Here is a 16187-nt window from a genome sequence, read left to right on the forward strand (position 1 = left end):
GCTAAAATAACTGAAATAAAAATGAATAAAAACTATATTTAAAAAAACAGTTATTATAGTAAAAAAAAAAAACATGAGAAAACTTATATCACATAAAATAAAACTATAATAGTATCCCAATGATTGTAAAATAACACTAGTATGTAAATTTTTTTTGCAGCTTTCTGGTAAAACCAGAGCTGTATGAAGTGCGGCCTTCATCGTCTGAGCTGTAAGATCTGGGTGGTGTGTTTTCAATGATGCTTTGATGCAAACCTTAATTCAATCATGACAACTCTCTGAACATTTTAGCATGGTGATGGATATGACAATGTTAATGTATTTGGTCTTGGCGGAACAGATCTGCTACGCTGCTGCTGAATTGCTGCTGCTTTTGGTTATTGCTGTAGTTGTAGATTATTGCTGCTGCTGCAAGCAAGTACAGGAACTTGCTACTGCCAATGCATATGGCGATATGGTGCCGTGAGTATTTAAGACATACTGCTGCTGCACAAATAGCACAAAAATAACCCGTAGCAGATCTATACAGGTGGAGCTGGGGAAGGTGGAGGGTTTCAGAGAAACTCTGAAAGCACGCTGCAGGAATCTCTAGTGGATGCTAGCCAGCCATATAAATGCAAGTGTAACTGGTCTCTTATCCTCTTTGCGTTGTGTTGTGGCAATAAAGCTCATGCTTCAATAAATCGTCTCTCATTCATCAATTTATTCACTGAGAAAACACAGTAACACAGAGTGAGTTGATATAGGCCTATTCCAGCATATTTTGTGTGTTTTGTTGGGTTGTGTATACACTCAGTGCAACTGTAGGTCTCCGGCTAATCAGCTGTGGGCCCGCTATTGTCAAGAAATGTGTCGATTGATATAGAACATCTGTCATTCTTATTACTTGGAGTCATGATAAATGATGGAGCAATACATTGGTTTACAAACTGCAGTGCTTTATCAGTGCTCCATGTCTGTGTTCAGCTAACGCATATACCATTATTGTTTGGGTCTTTACTATGTTCCAATTTTCAACATGCGCTGTGCGCAGTAGACCAATTACAACAGACTGGGTCATCGGACCAATCAGAGCAGAGTAGCCTCATGCAAAGGAGGGGTTTAGAAAGATGAATCTTCGAAAGAATCGTTTGAGGGTCGTTGAGAAACAAGGTAAATTTAAATGCATCTTATAAGAAAATGAAAGTGTTTTTTGACCTTGCATGCATGTAAACCTGTTGTTAGGGACTCCCAAAACCAAATTATGAACCTTTCAAATAGCATAATAGGGGCACTTTAAAAAAGAATAGTTTGCGGGTCGTTGAGAAATAAGGTAAATTTAAATGCATCTTATAAGAAAATGAAAGTGTTTTTTGACCTTGCATGCATGTAAACCTGTTGTTAGGGACTCCCAAAACCAAATTATGAACCTTTCAAATAGCATAATAGGGGCACTTTAAAAAAACGTCTACATATAATACATCCAAAATGTAAAAATGTTATCTACTTTGGTCACATGGCTTCATATGATTCATATGAGTTCATCAAACTTGAACTTTGGAATTTCTCATTCAAAATTTGAATGAGCTTGCGTTTTCTTTTCTCTCTCGCATGTGTATGAATAGAAGTCAGAGGAACAAAGAGTGTAGCGTGACTGGCCCTTAAATTCTCCCAGGTTTCATATTTTGTTATGTTTTGCAATAACACTCATATATCATCCAAGTACTTTTCGAGGCCACTGAAATTCTTTACCTTGGACAGCGCTTTCCAGTTCATGCCAGCACTGCCAATGTAAACGTGCTTCCTGTCCACCACCCAAAATGAGGAAAGCAGTCTTCCTCTGGTGAGGGCCGTCATGTTGACGTAGTGCACTTCTGCATCTGGGAGAGACAGACAGCCATTCGGGCAATGGTTTGGAAACTGTTAAGCCCTGTTAACCTTAACGAGAGATCTCTGTCATTCAACTCTGCACATTCAACAATATTGCACATTCATGATGTTTTGACCTTGTGTGTAGCCTTGAGGGACTGGAGAAGCGAAAAGCCCAAAGAGTTATGCCAGTTTATGACAGATGGATGCCTGTGTGTGTGATCTTACAGTGTTTTGCCTTGAGAGAACTGCGTTAGTACTGTATTCAGCACTTCAGCAGACAGAAATCAATGCATCAATTAACATTAACTAGAGAGATTTGAGTTCACTCACAGCGGCCAGACATGCTCTTCAGCTCAATGGAGTTGGGCTGGTCACTAACAATCTTTAATCTGACACCTCGAGACTTCAGGCTTAACAATCTCTGAAACAAATACTGACCCTAGAAAATAGAAAAAGATTTTAGAATATTAATACCATATGTAATATATGCAAATGACTATAAATCAGACATTTTAGAAGCATAATCATAAGTAGAAAGTAGGTACAGTAGGAACAACAGTTATTGGCCAATATTAGAGTTTTTTTTAATTCTGTTATTTAATTGTGCATACTCATTTTCCTAATTTAACTTTTTTTTTTTTTACCTTTAAAATTAGATGGGAGGAAAAATATTTCAATGCTTTTGCATTCTGTTGCAAATCTTGTGCATTCTCTTCCAAAGCACTTACATTACATTACATTAGGGGAAAGCAAACGTTTTGTGAGAGAACGCAAAAGCATTGAAATATATTTTTTGTGACATGTGACATATTTGTGTTCTTTTGCAAATGTTTTTTTTTTCCCACAAGAAAATTTTGCGGTCTCTCATAAAACATTTGTGTTCTCTTGAATGGTGAACACAAAGTTTCTGGGGGGGAATTCATTTTGGTTTGTAAGAGAACGCAAATGCATATTTTTTTTCCCTCATTCATCTCTTTCTTTTCTTTTTTTTTACCATTATACCATGTCCTTTTAGGGGCACCGTAAATGTGCAGTGTGCACTTAATCTTTACCACTTATAAATTGATAAAACATCTCAAAATTAAAATCCAATTTTCATACTGTACGGTGGCATTTAAAATTATTTCAGTTTTTAGTGCTTTATTTCTTTATCAATTATAAAAAATAATAGAAAATGTTATCAGTTACAATATCAGTGCACCTCTAAATCCCCAAAACTATTTCGGAACTATAGTTTGTCTAAGTAAGACACAGTTATGATAACTATATTGATACAATGCAGCATATATATATATAAGAATTGTTGTTAATGCATATTCGCCCATCAATTGTAATAGTATAAACGTAGGCTAACTAACCTGATAGGAGGAATAAAGCCGTGACCCCTGATCATTGGAGGTCAGAGCCCAGTATGGCGACACTATCTCAACTGACAGTTTTGCTTGGTCCAAAAGATGGTTGAGACCCATGGTAAGCGGGAGATGGGTTGAACTATTGGGGTTGAATGACAGCTCTCCTGGGACGTTCTCCACAAGGACAATGCTAAGAGCATATTGATGTAAGTCAGGAGATGTTAGCTTGTGGAACATGTTCATAGATTTATGCACAACATATATATTGAAGTCAACATGAAATCAAAATTGAACCTATTTACTTTCTTAATGCACATATGATTCAATGTATGATTCACTGTTGCGTATTATTCTTAAAAACTGTTGGGCAAGCAGTTAAGTCTTGAAGAAAAATGATAATGATTTACTCATTTACATTACGTTATATAACATCATTCATTTAGCAGACCCTCGTGTTGTTCTGAACCCATATGGCTTCCTTTCTATATGGAACTAAAAACGGTGAATCTGGCCACTCTTTTTAATATACAGTACAGCAAATTAATGTGGAATAGGGCTGTTAAGTTCCAAAATGAAAGTTCCCAAATTTATTCCAAGTCCTGTGTGAGGAACTGACCAACATTTTAATTGATATTTAATCATTTCACCTTGGGATGTTCATGAGAGGATTATTCCTTTCATGTCTGAATGATTTGTTCATGAGTTCAGCTCTCTGACAGAATGAATGAATGAGTGGAGGGAACTTATTTTCGATTAAATTTCAGTCTGTTCCTCACAAAAAGCAGCGCTATTGTATGGCTTCAGGAACACAGCAATGATAATTTTATGAAACCACTGTGCAGTATGAAAGCTCCAGCTCCCGTTTATTGTAATTGCATCGAAAAAATGTAGCATTGGCCTGTGTTATTCAGAATCTTCTTTTTGTTCTACGGAATAAAAAGTCATATACGTAGGTTTAAAATAACATGTAGATGAGTGAATGATGACAAAACTCATTTTAAGTCAGCTGTGAAGTCTAAAACTATTCCTAATCAAGATGCAATTAATAAACTCATGTTGGCTAAAGGTACAAAACACGGAGCTGAATATGCAGTGCTCCCATGTGTACTTTTTGGATCATATGTACTGCAGAAAATAACATCATCAGGGTATGATCTGTGACAACTGCTTCTTACCGACAATTTTTGCTGCAGTTCTCCTCAGTGACACCATCCTCATCCTCTCCCCAGACGTCCACAGCAGAGAAAATTAGAGCCAGCAGGACAGCAAAGCAGCAAACCAGTGCAAACACAGCAATACATTTCTGCTGGGACTGCAAAAGACATACAAAGAGAGCTCTGCCAATTACATTTTAATATACAGGTTTTAGATAAGTTCGTCTTGACTTATTTGTTGGAATTATTAATATAGGGTTTCTGACTTTGGTGACAGTTTACATTTGCAGGGTCAAGATTTATTGTATTCAAAATAGTACTTCTCTGCTCTGGAATCTACAGCTATAATTTAATTTTACGACTGAGAGAATGATAGAGTGACTCTGTCAAATTTTCACCTGAATTCTATTATACAGAAGGAAGAGCTTTCCTTATATGCTTGGTGGATTTTTCTAAAGTATTGAGGTAGATAGATTTGTTGTTGGTGAGTGTTCTCACTATGCAGCATTCTCTCCAATCCACTGCTGTAAACAAGCATCAGCATGAAACCCAGGAAAGTGTCTATAAATATTAATGTGGTCAATGGATAAAACGTGGTGTGTGCTGAAGGGCAGTAGTTCTCAGATGGTGGGCTGCTGATAGGGTCGTGGACAGCAGGGAAAGAACAATGCTAAATGTGAATCATAAATCATATAATTATGTAGGTTACACTTTACTTGAAGGGATGTGCATAAGACTGACATGACACCTTCATAATCATGTATAGTAAGGACTGTAAAACATACAGGTTTATCAACAATATACACTACCGTTCAAAAGTTTGAGGTCAGCATGTTTAGAAATTTAATTCAGCATGGGTGCATTAAATTCATTAAATGTGTCAAAGAATTTTATCAAAGAATTTAACATATATCACAGTTTCCACAAAAATATTAAGCAGCACAACTGTTGATGATAATCAGAAATATTTCTTGAGGAGCAAATCAAGCATATGGCCAAAGTACAGTATGGGTCCTGAAGCAATACTGCTTGAGAACCAGCGCTGTCATCAACTCAGAACTTTTGATTTTCCCTCCAAAAAAAGTGCACATGAGTGACTTGATTTTTGCTTAGCGCTGCACTTCCCTGAACATCTCTCCCCTGAGAGAGATTGTCTCCCATCCCATCTGCTGGCCTCCATCAGAGTCCCGGCTTTACAGCTGTCTGCTGAGTGACATATACATCGTATATCATTTTCCTCTGAAGGAAACATGCAAAGTGAAGTTTAATTAAAGAGCAGGGAGTACACGAAGCAAGCAGATTAATCCAAGGCATTAACCTTCTTACAGTTCAAATGGATTTGGTCAATTAGTGTCCCCTTTATTACCCTTACACACTCATGTACAGGCATGATTGACTTTATGTTTGGATTTTACTTTAAGTTTGACATTCGAGATATCATTGAAGGTGTTTCCTTTATCTCAAAGGATGTTTGAAGCTTGGTTTGGTTTAAAATCAGTTCGGAATCATTTGGGAAATATCATTAAACACAGTACATGTAACACTGAATTAGTGTTTATTTGAGCAAGTTATTGGGGTTTTTCAGACCTTTAAGAGAATGTGATCTTTTGAAGTATTTCAAAAGATTAGTATTTTTTTTCTAGAATCTAAAAGCATATACTGCGGTAATCAAACGGTATGTTAGATTTGTTCCACTGTAATATTTAATTAATTAAATATTTAATTATTAAAGTTAAAGAATTAAAGTTGTCTGTAAACAGAGACTTTCTCCGCCTGAAGGGAAGTATGTCAAATTAATGCTGTGTTTGCATCGAGCTGTCTGTGCTGACGGCTTTGATTGACAGGACGATGTGCTGCTCCTTCCAACCTTATCTGCTACTTTTCAGAGTTCAGTCTTGACGAGTTAAGCGTTCTAACATACAATCAAAAAGGCCTGACATGCAGCTTAGTCAGACTACTGTAAACCATGCTGTACATGCTGTATCAACGTGTGAGAGAAAAATTAATTTTTACAAAACATATTCTCCTTTCAGTCATAATCTTATCTAACAAAAAAATAAATAAATAAACCAGAGAAATTGACAAAATGTACCTACACACATAACATTTTCATATGTGTTTTTCCAAAAATAAAATAAATTCCATACACAACATACACAATTGTAGACACCACTGAAAAAAAAAAAAACTAAATAAAATAAAAAATACAAAACTATTCAATTCTCACTATGTTCAGGACATATTTCATAATATAATATAATATATAATTTTATATTATATTATATTATTCACTATTATATGTCATACCATATTACAAAATCAAAAGAATTGGTGACATTTATTTTCATATAAATAAATAATATTTTCTAAAATATTTTCTAAATATATATATGAACAATTTCCCCACATTACAGTAAATAAAAAACAATACTGACAATTTGAAAAGTAATGCACTTATTTAAAATGTTGATATTAATTAGTAGTGCTAAAATAACTTTCTTTATGCAAAACATAATTTAATTTTTTTTTTTTTTTTCAATTTTATGGGGGATGAAATTCGACCCAAACATTTCTTGGGAGTTTTATGAGTCACCCAGTATCGAAATCATATTCTGTGCAGCTGAGCAAAAAAATAAATAAATAATAATTTCAATTTAAATGCAGACTTTCAGCAGAAATATTCTGATGGGGTATTTGGAGCCTGAAGTGAAAGTTAAGCCTCACCTTCATGATGTTCTCCTGAGTGGCAGAGCCTGGCATAACAGCTTTTAAGTTCCTTCAGACTTCAGGAAACATGGAAAACAAGACGCTACTGTATTTCATCAATGTAGTCTCCTTGGTAACGTGTCCCGCTCAGCCTCTCTATTACGCTCATCACTGTAATGGATGTGCAAGTCCACGGAATGATATAGTGAGTGGTAGATAGTGTGCCTTTTGTTTTAGCACCCTGAGCTCACGCATGCTTCCACTGGCTGTGTGGTTTCCTCGCCTCAACTCCATAGTGATGGAGACAGAGAAAGAGAGAGGAGGAGAGAGAAAGACATGGTCCACTCCCTCTCTCGAAACATCCAATGCTGGGCTAACACAGAACAATCCCCCTCCCTTCTGCATCTTTCTCACCTGCCCTGTGAACCAAAACTCTGCCGGCACAGTGCAAATGGATTTGGCTTCAACAGAAGAAAGACAAGGAGTACAAATATAAAACATGGTATAAAACCCAACCTTCTGACTCTAAGCATCTCTAAGGTATTGTCTCTTTTCCTTCCAGCATGACAGAGGGAAGTTCAGTGCAAGCATAAATGAGCTTGACACGTTCACCCTATAAATAATTCAGCATCGTTACAACTGGCCGGCCAGCTCGTGAACTAATCTATCGAGTAAGTTGTTTATTAGAGACACCGTTATGCGATTCAGGCAATCTCAGAATCTGAAATACCTTCCCATATAGGAAGGAAGATCTATTTAATATATGTCTTCTCTCTAACAGCAAATTACATTAAATGGAAAGCGAACTGAGACTTTTGTTTAATTCTCCTGCTTCTCAGATTGTTCTCATGAGAAAAGGATCTCAGCAATCTCCAAAAGTATTTCAGAATAGATGTCAATTATGTCTCAAACTGAGCTTACTATGAAAACACAAAGTCTGCAAAGGTTAGAGAGCTCACATTTTTCTCATCAAAGACCAATTATCCAGACTAAGTGTTCTACTTCAATTTTATAGCTCTATCCGCATGCTGTAATGTCTCATTTGTGTCTAAATTAGGATTGTTAAATCTGCCTGGCAGGCTTGTGAACTAATCTATCAAGTGAGACTTGTACTGATTCATGCAAACTCCTATAGGAAAGAAAAATAAAAAAGGAAATCTCAATTGAAAACAGTAAATTAGACAATTTGCTTACATTTCCTGATTTTTTTTTTCCCTGAAAAAAAAACAGTGGTCTCACTCTCACATTTACTTTATCTTCAGAAGGGATCTCAATGAGATTTCAAGAGATCTCAAACAAAAATCAATGATTTCAATATGAACTCGTCCAAAACCAAATTGTCTGAACTATGCTATCCACAATAATTTTATAGCTCTATACTCTTACTCTTATTAATTTTAGCAAAAACTTCTAAGAAAACATTTTAGAAAGTGTTATTTTAATCTTATTTATATACTATTAGAATATTTATTAACATTTTGAATTAGCTTTTATTTTTATATTTTCATTTTTTGTAGGTTTTTACATTTCAGTAATCATGTACTTTTGTCATTTTTATTAGTTTATATATATATGTATAGACAGATGCAAAAAAGGGCAAGTTTGAAGTAATCAAAGTTTTCTCTGGAATCACTCCGCAGATGTTCCTGGCACACTACTGCAATGGAATGGAGCATATGCTACCTACAGCAGGAGACTCCTGCTGAATCTCACCTCACTTATGCACTGTTAATTACTGCCTATGCTCATGAGATACAGATGACCTCCTTCACTGGGATTTGTATCATTGCTTAACGAGATATCACCTTCTTAAATCAGTGCATAATCTTCTCAGTCCTGTGATTACAGACTGGAGTTTGTGGAGTAAGCGTATTTAAAAGCAACTAATTCCCATTCTTGACCACTTTAGAGTTAGCAAAAGCTGTCTGATAAAACTAGACATTGACAGACCGCAAGACTTAATTGCACTTACGGTGGTGATGCATTGAGGAGAGCTGGCAGGATGTTAGACAGGAGATATATGCACCTGTGTTTTGGGACATCCGTTGTGTAACTTTTCAGTAAAGAAAACTATTGCGAAACGAAGTGGGAATGACCCTGCCCATATAACCACAAGTCGGAATAGAGGTCACTGTCAACGTGACGTCCATTAGTTACAGCTGAGCCCCTCACCTCAAAACACCAAGCACTCCATCACTGCACAGCAGATGCACTTTGTACATACAGTAGAGCGCGGGAGTACAGTGTTTATTTATTATACATTATGGATGGATGATGACATGGATGATGAATTAATGAAAAAATCCCATTGACACTGATGGCTAGAGACCTGAAAATCAAAGATATTATGGCTCTTTTGACTAAGAACATTAAGCAACAACTTAGCAACCACCCAGAACACCTTAGCAACTGCATAGCACAGGCCTGGAACCACCAAAAACACTTTAGTGTCATGGCGAAGAGTTTTGCACAAGCCAACAGCACTCATGATGTCTTCAGAAAATGTAAAAATATATTTTATGGCTGTTCCTACAAGTCCCGTATTGATCGAATACTTACAGAAAAGTGTTGAAGCAATAAAATGTGTTGAATTAAAAACTGAGAGAGGGAAAAAGAGAGAGAAAAAAGAGGCTGATGGCCCAGACAATATTAGGTGAGTCATTTCTCAAGGGAGAGGTGAAGCAGACAGGGTGTAATATATAATAGAAATGAGGAAAGCAAACTTGACTGTGTCCTTCTCTGACAGAGGACCCTACATGGCCAGGAGGAAAACTTATTTTAGGCCTTGGCACTGTACATGCTGAAATGCTACACAAAAACAATCATCTGTTAATCTAATAGTTTAGAACCTATAGCAGAAATGTCAGCAGAACTGAAACGCCGGTCACTCACATCAGTTTAACAAATATTTTAGCAAGCGCTGTCAAAAATTTTAATAAAATTGATGCAATGAATTAAATACATCAATATTTGCTGAGAAAAGCCCCAAAATAAAGATAATTTGAAGGCCACAGAACAACAGGGGGAAGTATTATTATGGATTATGTACTCACATTTTGGCCAGAAGTGACAGTTTAAAGTAAAAATGCCTTAATGATGGATTAATTTCTTACAGCCATGCAGATTTTTCACTTCACAAGACTTTAATTGTTAGACTGGAGTCATGTGGATTACTGTGATGTTTTTATCAGCTGTTTGGACTCTCATTCTGACGGCACCCATTCGCTGTAGAGGATCCATTGCTGAGCAGGTGATGTAATGCAAAATTTCTCTAAATATGTTTTGATGAAGAAACAAACTCATCTACAGCTTGAATGCATTGAGAGTGTGTAAATATTAGTTTTTGGGTGCACTATTTATTTAAAGGGGTCATATGATGTTGCTAAAAAGAACATTATTTGTTTATGCACCAAGAGCTTGTAACACTTCAAAGAGAAAGTAAAAATTGAAATCGCATCATATGACCCCTTTAAATTCATCGTTTTACAGATATAAACGACTGCATAGTACCATGTCTAGTTGTTTCTGTCTTACAAAATGCAATAAAAAATGCAGTAAAAATGCAAATACAAGTAATAGCAGAACCGTCACGCATCTCAAAGTAACACACAGTAGGTGATATTCCATTCCTGAGTGATTCAGTCTCACTCACAAATGCAGTCACTTGTTTAGTTGCTGAACAGATCAGTGTTTTGAACGAATCTGTTGAATAGATCATACAATCTCACGCATAAAGACAGTCCCTTATCGCCACCTACTGGTGAATATATATATATATATATATATATATATATATATATTTCTAGAGCATTTTCAGTAACCAAAAAAGTAAGGTAAAAAGTTAGTTTAGTGTGCTAAATGCTAAATTAGGACTTAAGTACATCTTTATATGTTATTTCATAATTATTTTTAATGTCTTGGTTAAATATGGTTTACTGTTGAATATACTGACAAACATGGTATATATTTAATATAATTTCTATTAAATATATTTAAATTTCACATTTGTAATCAATGTTGAAAGTTAGTACATTTAAAATATATTAAATTAAAATGTAATATTAAATAACACACTATAATTCAATTTATAATCAAGTACTTTACTTGCGCTTTAATATGTTAGTTAACACATCAAAATAACTACTTTCAGTATTACAAAAGATTATTAAAACATGATTTAAAATGTACTTTAAAGTAAAACTTTTAATTTGACATTATTACAAAAGTGCACTTTTTATAAGTATATTTCAAGTGTTGTTGTTTTTTTTTTGCTAATTCAAGTGTACATTCAGTACAATTAAGTGCACTCTTTTCACAAGGGCTGCTGATTTTCACTTCTATCAGCACAGAAAAGCGGAAATAATGTATAGAGTCGGTCTGGGCCTAATTTGAGGGACAGTCCACCTGAAGTAACCTTGTGTTAAGTAACAAACCAATTAGCAGATCTGAGCTTTAAGCCAATACATCACAAACCATCAACTGGTTTACTGAACAGAGATCATTTTTAAGATAACTCCAGCATCTTTCCCAGCGACAACAGCTGTCAAAATCCAGGGAGGTCACATTCTCAGCATCCTTACAAATTTATCCAGGACAAAAGCACTAAACTGAAGCATCTGATCCATAGCAACACCTCTGGCAGAAGAGCATCATTAGGGGACAGAACTGAGACAGTCTTTCTCCCATAAGACTCATTAGGACCGCTCTATCTGACCTCACTGTCCACTGTGAGATGAGAGCTTCCACTGCACGACACACAGTGTTCAAAAACACCGATCGGACTGTAACAATGCATGCTTCCATGCATTATTAATCAATATGAACACTGGCTGTGATTTTCATGAGAGCCTTTTTCTGGGATGTCAGAATCATTCCCGTTCTAATGCCTGACTCATTCGGCCCTGCTGCGCATGTGTGTGTTTTAAGGTCAGCGAATGTGTGTGGGCGTCACACATACTGAGACCCATCAGTGTATATGCTGTGCTCCTGTCTGCAGGATGTCGCACTTTAAACCCTGCAAAACAGCAAACGGTCAGGTTGACTTTGATAAAAGGGCAGAATTAATCCGGTAAATTGCACAGGAAGATCTTGAATGAGCAAAAATTGATATAAATGGGGGGTTCCACATGAGAGACTCATTAAATCACTGTGCCTGTATTGAAAAAGCAGGCCCCGCTGAACAAGGTCTCACTATGTTTATATATATATAAAAAAAAAAGTCTGGAACCTTTTCTTTGATTATTTGGAGAGGGCAAGCAAGTCCGCTTATTGTATCTTAGCCTGGAAAAAGCTTTTCTTTTTCTTTCTTATACTAGATCATGTTTTTCCTTTTAAGAACCATAGAAAGGAAGATATTCAGCATGCATGAATTACTAATGTCTCATTGGTTGTTGCTTTATAACTCTTATTATAAACTTTAGATTGTAAAATCTGATCGAATGATCTATGAAACCATTGTAAACTGCAAATAATCTACAAACTGTTAAGCTAATGAAATGCTACTGTTTATATAAAATCAGTAAATCATTATTGTGATAGGGCTTAAGCAGTTAAAAATGTTTAATATTTGTAGTTTTTTTTTAAAATTGTAAAACATTGTGTGTGTGTGTGTGTGTGTGTGTGTGTGTGTGTGTGTGTGAAGACTAAACAGAGCTCATTTAAACAATAAAAAAAAACAATATCTATAGAGCCAGGAATGAAACCTCTGCTTTGATCAAACACTACACTTTTAAATACACACAAAGGTGCGACATTCACAGGTATAGTGGCCTGGTTATGTAATTGGGTTTTAGGTTGAAGGAGAAGTCAAAGATTAGGCACTGAGCATGATTTATATTTACATCAAAGAAACACAGTGACAGAGAAGCGGAGAAGGTAATCAATTCTTATCAGGGACGGCAGAGCACAGCACACTTCCCTCCCCGCAACTCCCGAGTGGCTCATTTCACTAAGAGAGAGAAAGACATATAGAGAGAAACCCAGAAAGCCAAATGAGAATGCCTGCTACGATACACAGCTAACAGAGAACATGAAGAAATGCTCTGGTTTACTGCAGACTGCTAGCATCATCCAGATATACGTCAACCTCACAAACTCACCCAGGCCACATATCAGCCCAAATGCAAAGGAATTGGAAAGAATTCTAAATTGTGAAGAATTAAAAAAAAAAAAATGCGAAAGAATTCATACATTTTGCATACAGAAAAAGAAGCCTATTTTTAGGACCATTCAGACTTTTGTTCGTTATCAAATTCTCAGTAATTAAAGTTTTGCTCCTTTTTTAATTGTAATTCTCATCATTGTCGTTGATTCTTTCTAGATCCTCATTACTGTAATACAGTGTTTCACTCATGTTTCTAATTGTATTTAAATCTGCATATTTTACAATTTAAATAAGACATTATTTTTGCAAATATATATATATATATATATATATATATATATATGACTGCTTAAACCCTGTCACCTAAATGTTTTACTGTATGTTTTAATTTAAACATTCCATAAATATAATGAATAATACATTTCATGACTTTAATTTTGTATACAAGAATAAAGTATAAAATTTTGACCGTATTTGTATGTATGTAAAATGGGAACAATATTAGACATACACAACCATTTTCATCTTGACCATAGATGGCACTAAATCTCATTTCAGCACTGTTTCATCTAAACATCAACATTGTGTGACATTTATTTCAACAGACCTGTTTTGATGTTAAATTGTCTAATTTAAAATTGCAGTCTTAATGATTGATAAAGAAGAATTAAAAAAAAAATGCGAAAGAATTCATACATTTTGCATACAGAAAAAGAAGCCTATTTTTAGGACCATTCAGACTTTTGTTCGTTATCAAATTCTCAGTAATTAAAGTTTTGCTCCTTTTTTAATTGTAATTATTTCAACAGACCTGTTTTGATGTTAAATTGTCTAATTTAAAATTGCAGTCTTAATGATTGATAAAAAAATTAATGATTTAAAATTGCAATATAATGATGACAATAAAATAATTATAATAAAAATAAAAATGATGATAATAAAAATTATTAATATTCAGAATCTATAATAAAGCAATATTTTGTCATTGCATATATTTCATGTTGAACATTAAAATATATCTATGTTGTCATTGGGAGATTTGTGAACAGTTGTCTATTTATAATTGTATCATAAACAATATAGTTTTTACTTAAAAGAAAAATGGTTAGACCCTCAAGGCTAAATGATCTGCTCAGGATTAGCAAAGATAGGTCCCAAGTGGTATGTTGTTTTGAATGTTTGCTGGTGTAAGTATATTATTTAATTTTATTGAATAATTCCATGAGTTACATTACATTTCAGACAGCTTCATTATTTTCCATTACCTATAGGTCATCTGAGTGGAATCATTCAATCTGAATTGATTGTTTATTCCCATTATGACATCCTTTTAATTTAAATATTTGCCTATATGGATATTCATATCTTTCAGATATATTTTATTTTGAACGGTATTTTCTTATTTGATTAAATTGTCAAAATGAATAAAATACTGAATTATACAATATAACATTTAAAATAAATCAATCACGATATTAGGTATATTTTTACATCATATATAGTTACATCATCCTGTACATGTTAAGGTCATTTCTATTATATTATTGGGGTATGTTGTTTGCATTTTTGTGTAATTAACATTTTCATGCCAGTCATATGAACCTCTTATGATTCCATCATACACAAACCCTTAGGAAATCCTGGATTACAGTAAGTGGGTTGTGCTTGTTGGTTTTGTGTGTGTGTGTGTGTGTGTGTGTGTGTGTATATATATCATCTCCAAAAATCTAAATTTAAGACTGCTTCTGACATATAGCCTCAATTATTTTAGAAAAAATTAAAACTGAAAATGTTAGTGAATGAATTACAGTGTATAGTGTCAAAAAACAATACATTCTCCACTCAGACACACAGACCTGCCCACTCCACCCTGGTCTAGACAGTGTGTGTTGTGTGTGCCTTCATGCTTACAGGTGGATGGTTTCTGTGCTGAGGGGAAAAGGGCAGCAGTCAGCAGTTACTGTCAATATCAGCGGTCAGTCGTTAAAGGTCAGCCTTACCAGTTCCATTCTATCTCTTCTTTTAAGCCAGATCATAGCAGAGTAGTCCTGCTGCTGGACAGTGCTGAAGATGTTGTTACCCGGACGGGTGAGAGGCGTGGACAAGAACCCCGTTTCGGGTGGAGGCTTCATCCCTGGACCCTCTGAAACAAACCTCCTATCTTGCATTTTTCCACTTCGTTAAGTATCCAAATACTCCTACTTTGTCTCCATAAGATGTTCACCCCAAGTAGTTCAGTCCACGAGGAAAAGACTCTAAGCCAGTGCTAGCAGCAAACACTGTTGGAGTCTGTGCTAGACTGAGCCGTGTCTTGCAGAGAGCCTGATTTCTTTGGATTTCTTCCACACACAGGCAGAAAGGGGTCTCCCTGTCCTGTTGGGAGGGGCTGGCAAAGACTGAGTGGGCATAGTGACTAAGAAAGTGTGTGGATGCATAGACCCCACATCCTGCACCTGGTACCCTCCCCTCCGCTCAGTGTGTACGTGGTGCTCTGATGCATGACTGCGAGTCCAACACACTCACACACACGTAAAGGCATCAGTGCATATTAACTCAGAAGTGCTGCGGGCAAACTCAATAAAGTATTCATTTGACATCACCCAGAAGTTCACAGCCGCCTGCTTGCATGCTGCACACTCATTCAAAAAACAAATACCCATCTGTATTATTGGGTAATGAGAGGAAATGATTTTGTAATAAAACTCTATGGTGGAGGAAGCAGTTGTGATTGCTTTTGATTGCTTCATATTTCCTCGTTTGCCTTGCGCCACATTTCTCCCCGGTGATCAATGAAGTACTTCAATCTATTATGATCCTTGAGATAAGCAATATGCCAACACAATACTGATGCAATTCATAATATAAGCAGCAGCCCTGTTGTAAAGCAGAGTCTGTCAATAGAAACAAATGAAACGAACTATACTGAAAAATAAAAATTGGTGTATGGACAATTTTCACTCAGAAAGTGCTAGAAAATTTCACACAAAATTACAAAGAAATGATAACATTGAATTATATGGG

The 16187-nt window shown here is 35.5% G+C and overlaps 1 protein-coding gene across 2 annotated transcripts in view; it reads right to left on the minus strand.

Annotated features, from left to right (window-relative positions):
- The window catches only part of LOC107753911 (inactive phospholipase D5-like), a 22165-nt gene extending 6717 nt beyond the window's left edge, over positions 1–15448 (minus strand). Inside the window, exons 1-5 of one of the 2 annotated variants that reach the window (XM_016570183.1) lie at positions 15167–15448; positions 4379–4515; positions 3210–3393; positions 2182–2290; positions 1732–1859 (exon numbers count right to left, since the gene is read on the minus strand). In XM_016570183.1, coding sequence (XP_016425669.1) covers positions 1732–1859; positions 2182–2290; positions 3210–3393; positions 4379–4515; positions 15167–15334 — 726 coding nt within the window. In that variant the 5' untranslated portion in view covers positions 15335–15448. Of the gene's footprint in view, positions 1–1731; positions 1860–2181; positions 2291–3209; positions 3394–4378; positions 4516–7081; positions 7480–15166 lie in introns of those variants that run through there. The other variant, XM_016570184.1, reaches the window with a different exon arrangement.
- Positions 15449–16187: the final 739 nt, after the last annotated feature.

This window comes from Sinocyclocheilus rhinocerous, unplaced genomic scaffold, assembly GCF_001515625.1.
Source record: "Sinocyclocheilus rhinocerous isolate Xijiao unplaced genomic scaffold, SAMN03320098_v1.1 scaffold2666, whole genome shotgun sequence".
Lineage (NCBI taxonomy): Eukaryota > Metazoa > Chordata > Actinopteri > Cypriniformes > Cyprinidae > Sinocyclocheilus > Sinocyclocheilus rhinocerous.